This window comes from Dipodomys ordii, unplaced genomic scaffold, assembly GCF_000151885.1.
Source record: "Dipodomys ordii isolate 6190 unplaced genomic scaffold, Dord_2.0 Scaffold27, whole genome shotgun sequence".
NCBI classification, from domain to species: domain Eukaryota; kingdom Metazoa; phylum Chordata; class Mammalia; order Rodentia; family Heteromyidae; genus Dipodomys; species Dipodomys ordii.
In genome coordinates this window covers 15,932,328-15,937,566 of record NW_012267243.1, presented here as the reverse complement: position 1 = coordinate 15,937,566, position 5,239 = coordinate 15,932,328, and the positions used below count along the sequence as shown (strand labels likewise).

The window sequence follows — 5,239 nt, the reverse complement described above, 5'->3', positions numbered from 1 at the left end:
GTGCTGCCCAAATCAACTTACAAATTCAATTCAACATCTGTCAAAATTCTAACATCAGTCTCCAAAGCAATTCAAAGATTCATATGCAATAATAAAAGACCTCAAATACCAAAAACAAACAATCCTTAGCAGGAAGAACAGTACTGGAGGAATATCAAACTTCAAACTATTACAAAGACATAGGAATAAAAACAACTTGGTAATGCCACAAGAACAGGCCTGAGGACCTATGGAACAGAAGACCCAGAAATGAACCCACTGAACTAGAGCCACCTAATATTTGATAAGGGAGCCAAAAGCACAGGTTGGAAGAGAGCTTATTTAACAAATGATGCTTAAAAACCCCAAAAACAATGATGCTGGCAAAATTGGCTAAACAAATGCAAAAACTGAAGCTAGGTCTTTATATATTACCCTGCACCAGAATCATGTCCAAATTGATCAAAAACCTTAATGTAAGTCCAGATAGGATGAAACTATGACAGGAAGAGATAGACGAAACACTAGAGCTTCTTGGAATGGGTCAAAACTTCCTAAGATCAGATCCAGAAACACAATGTATCAAAGAAAGACTGGATGAATGGGATTGAATCAAACTGAAGAGTTTCTGCATGGCAAAGGATATAGCTGGCAAGATAAATAGAAAGCGCACAGAACGGGAGAAGATCTTTACTAGCTGTGCATCAGACAAGGGCTTCATAGCTAGAATGTCCTTAGAGCCCAAAAAATTAACCCCCCCAAAACAAATCCTTAAAGAAAACAACCCAATTAATAAATGGACTAAAGATTTAAAGAGAGGCATCTCAGAAGAACTAAGAATAACCAATAGACACATGAAGAAATGTTCTACATCTCTGGTCATCAAGGAAATGCAAATCCAAACAACATTAAGATTCCACCTTACCTCCAGTTAGAAAGGCTATTATCAAGAGAACTAACAATAACAAATGCTGGTGGGGATGTGGACAAAAGGGAACGCTATTACATATTGTTGGAAATGTAAACTTGTTCAACCACTCTGAAAAGCAGCATAGAAATTCCTCAGAAAACTAAAAACAGAGCCTCCTTATAACTTAATAATCTCAGTCCTGGCAATTCATGGAAATAACCACAAGCAAGTCCACACTAAAACTACCAACACAACCATGTTCACTAAGCATTATTTCCCTTAGCCAAGATATGGAATCAGCTCAGATGCTCCTCAGTTTACAAATAGCTCAAGAAAATGTGGTATATACACAATGGAATTCTAGTCCCTCATCAAAAAGAATGACATTGCACATTTTGTAAGGAACTAGAAAGACTTAGAGAAAATCATATTAAATAAAATTAGTGAGTCTCAAAGAAACATAGGTTGCATGCTTTTCCTCATTTGTTGTAACTAGCAAGTGCCTATAAATCTACACAAAAACGCACTGGATTGTAAAAGAGAATAAAAATACACTTAGATATGATTAATTATACAGGACTCCAGAGGTATTCACACAATGAGACAAAGGTGGGTATTCTTAGGACAGGAACACAAAGGCTCAATAGCTATTTGCATATGTTCATATAAGATTATATATATGTGTATATATATATATATATATATATATATATATATATATAGTTTTTGTTTTTGTTCCCTGGACCTTTTGGGTTGTATGTAACTTTATCTGTTTGGGGGAGGGTAAAGGGGGGTGAACATATGCAGCAGTGATACTAGACACTATGTTGAAAACGAATCATACAAGTTTGTGGGAGGAGGGAGCAAAGAACTGGGAGAGAGCGAGGAAAAGGTGACATGGTTCAAATAGAAAGGTGCTCATTACCTGACTTCTGTAACTGTAGCCCCTCGGTACACCACCTTCACCGTAAAGACTCTAAAAATTCCTGATATGGTAATCAAAACGTTTAATAGGTCAAATAAATAAATCATGTGATAGCAAAACTTTGTGTTTAAACATTCAGATCACATTTAGTAATCTCTTAACCAATATTCACATACAATATGTAGCCTTCATTACAATAGCAGATGATATTTTGTTTTGTTATTTTAAAATTATGTCAGTACTACAGGATTTTCTCCTGAAAGTTGATTTTAGGGGTTAAACATAGACACATATCATATATACATTTTGCACACATCACACACAAACATACTTGAAAATACTGATAAGGGCTTATAACTGATGGAACTGAAGATGATCACCTGTAATCAGTAGGTGACTTCATCAAATCGCCAGGTAATCTCCTATAAAACCTGAAGTGTAATGAATAATGATGTAAAAAAGAAAAAATAATAATGTACAATTAGTTTATTACAGATTCTTCTTCATTTAGAAATCTATGATTTGAGATCTATGATTTTGTCTGTTTCCCATATGATTTTGGTTTGTACGCCGCTTCAGATAGCTATAGTTCATAAATAGATTTAAAGAGAGACTCATTAGAATTGTGTGTGTGTGTGTGTGTGTGTGTGTGAGTCATGAGGCTTGAACTCAGGGTCTGGGCGCTATTCCTGAGCCTTTTTTTCGCAAGGCTAGTGCGCTACCACTTTGAGCCACTCTGCCACGTTTTCTGAGCTAAGTGTCTCACAGACTGTTGGGGCTTGCCTTGAACTGTGCTGCTCAGATCTCAGCTGCTTAAGCAGCTAGGATTACAAGGGTGAGCCACCAGGCCTGGCCTTTAGACAGGCTATGGTTCTTCTAGTGCTTTCCTGTGTCACTGGTGACTGTAGTGCATCCACACCCACACTCAGCCATTGATTAACATGGAGTGTGGTCAATGTTTATGCCCAGACTGGCTTTGACCCCAAATCCTCTGATTTCCTCTCTCCCAAGCAGCTAGGTTGAAAGGTTTGAGCCAACTTGCACAAAGAACTTTTCCACTTTTAGTCGGCTTTCTCTTTTGATTTAGTAGCCGCACTGATGTCTTAGGGGGACGGGTTTTTGTTGTTGTTTAATCTTTTGTGAAGGAGATGGAAAGCAGCATAGGCATGTTCTTATAGTTTGAGATTATTTTTGTCACTGGAGCAGAAAATATTGCTACTTTTTCTCCTGTCTAGCATTCTGCTATAAGCTACTTTGAGTTTTCCAAGTTTCCTTATTCTCCTGTTGAGAGTCAAAAATTGAAATGTAGACAAGCCATCTTTTCCTCCCATTAGGTGATGCCATTTCTGGCCATTCACCTTTGTGCAGATATAAAATAATAAGATATGAAATTATGCGGAATTTCGAGTGTGGGTATGTTAAGACCTAGTTTTCCTCCTACAGCTTTACAAAGAACTGGAAGAGAGGCAGGCATGGTTGGTGGCTCACACCTGTAATCCCAGCTAACTGCGGGAGGCTGAGATCAGACGATCAAGGTGTGAGTACAGACCAGGCAGAGAAATCCTAGAAACCCCATCTCAGATTATCCAGAAAAAAATGTTGGTCTGTGGTGTCGCAAGTGCTGGAGCTCCAGTCATGACTGAGAAAGCTCTGTGAGAACTGGAGGCCTGAGTTCGAGACCCAATATCAGCACAAAACAAGGAGAATAAAGAAGAACCTGAAGAGGTAAAGCCAGCTCAAGAAAACCTACTGGCAACACAAGCACACTACTTCTTTACCTGTCCCCGCATGTTTTTCTGGTCTCCACTGGCTCTCCACCACGTGTCTGACCACTTTGGTACTTCGCAGCATGCTCTTCTGTCTTTTCCTTGACATGACATTTGACTTCGAACTTTCCAATGCATTTGTTGAGTGCTGTGCTGCTTTCTCTTCCTACCACTTCCAAACATCTCTCTTTTCTTCTATTCTCCTTCTTCTTCCTCATTCCAAAGACAGCTTCCAGAACCATCGTCAAGTCGAGCAGTGAGTAGGTGTGGCGAGGAGGGTGTAAAGGTTTCCTCCATCTCTGGGCAGGGTCCCGAGGTCTCTACAGTGTGACAAGCACCGCACCACGACTCCTGCTGCGGCGATGATGATGGTGATGATGATGGTGATGATGATGGTGATGGTGATGATGATGGTGATGATGGTGATGGTGATGATGGTGATGGTGATGATGGTGATGATGGTGATGGTGATGATGGTGATGATGATGATGATGGTGATGATGATGGTGATGGTGATGATGGTGATGGTGATGATGATGGTGATGGTGATGATGGTGATGATGATGATGGTGATGGTGATGATGATGATGATGATGGTGATGATGGTGATGGTGATGATGATGATGGTGATGATGATGATGGTGATGGTGATGGTGATGATGGTGATGATGGTGATGATGGTGATGGTGATGATGGTGATGATGATGGTGATGATGATGGTGATGATGGTGATGATGGTGATGATGATGATGATGGTGATGATGGTGATGATGGTGATGATGATGATGGTGATGATGGTGATGATGGTGATGGTGATGATGGTGATGATGGTGATGATGATGGTGATGATGGTGATGATGATGATGGTGATGATGGTGATGATGATGATGATGGTGATGGTGATGATGATGATGGTGATGATGATGGTGATGATGGTGATGATGGTGATGGTGATGATGGTGATGATGATGATGATGGTGATGATGATGATGATGGTGATGATGGTGATGATGGTGATGATGATGATGGTGATGTGGTGATGATGATGATGATGATGGTGATGATGATGATGATGATGATGATGATGGTGATGATGATGATAGTGATGATGATGATGATGATGATGGTGATGATGGTGATGATGGTGATGGTGATCATGATGGTGATGGTGATCATGATGATGGTGATGATGGTGATGATGATGTTGATGACGGTGATGGTGATCATGATGGTGATGATGGTGATGATGATGGTGATGATGATGGTGGTGGTGGTGATGATGATGATAAGAGAGAGAAGTCTATGAGGAAATGATTTAAGGCAGCTTCAATCGGGAGCCAGAGCGAGGGCCTGAATTCAATCCCAGCACTATTAAAAATCTCGAAACAATCACACACATACGCACTGCTAGACGGTGCTAGAAGATTCGGTAGACGCCCCCCCCCCCAGCCCGCCTAGGAGGGCAGCGGAAGTAGTAACTCAACATGGACAGAAAGTTCGAGCAGCGCCACTCCTGTCGGGAGGGGCTCTGGTGACCCCGGGCTCTGGTCTCAGGAGCACAGGTGAAAGGTCAGGGGTCGGGGGCCCAGGGGACGCAGGAGGCAGGGGCTCGACCTCCGCGGGTGTCGCCGGCGCCGCGGGGCCCACGGGGCCTGGAGT

At 41.4% G+C, this 5,239-nt stretch overlaps 1 protein-coding gene across 1 annotated transcript in view; it reads left to right on the top strand.

Annotated features, from left to right (window-relative positions):
- The first annotated feature begins 4,769 nt into the window (after positions 1 to 4,769).
- Prr16 (proline rich 16) overlaps positions 4,770 to 5,239 on the top strand; it is a 168,981-nt gene continuing 168,511 nt past the window's right edge. The window contains exons 1-2 of the mRNA XM_013015549.1: positions 4,770 to 4,820; positions 4,992 to 5,237. Coding sequence (XP_012871003.1) covers positions 4,770 to 4,820; positions 4,992 to 5,237 — 297 coding nt within the window. The remainder of the gene's footprint in view (positions 4,821 to 4,991; positions 5,238 to 5,239) is intronic.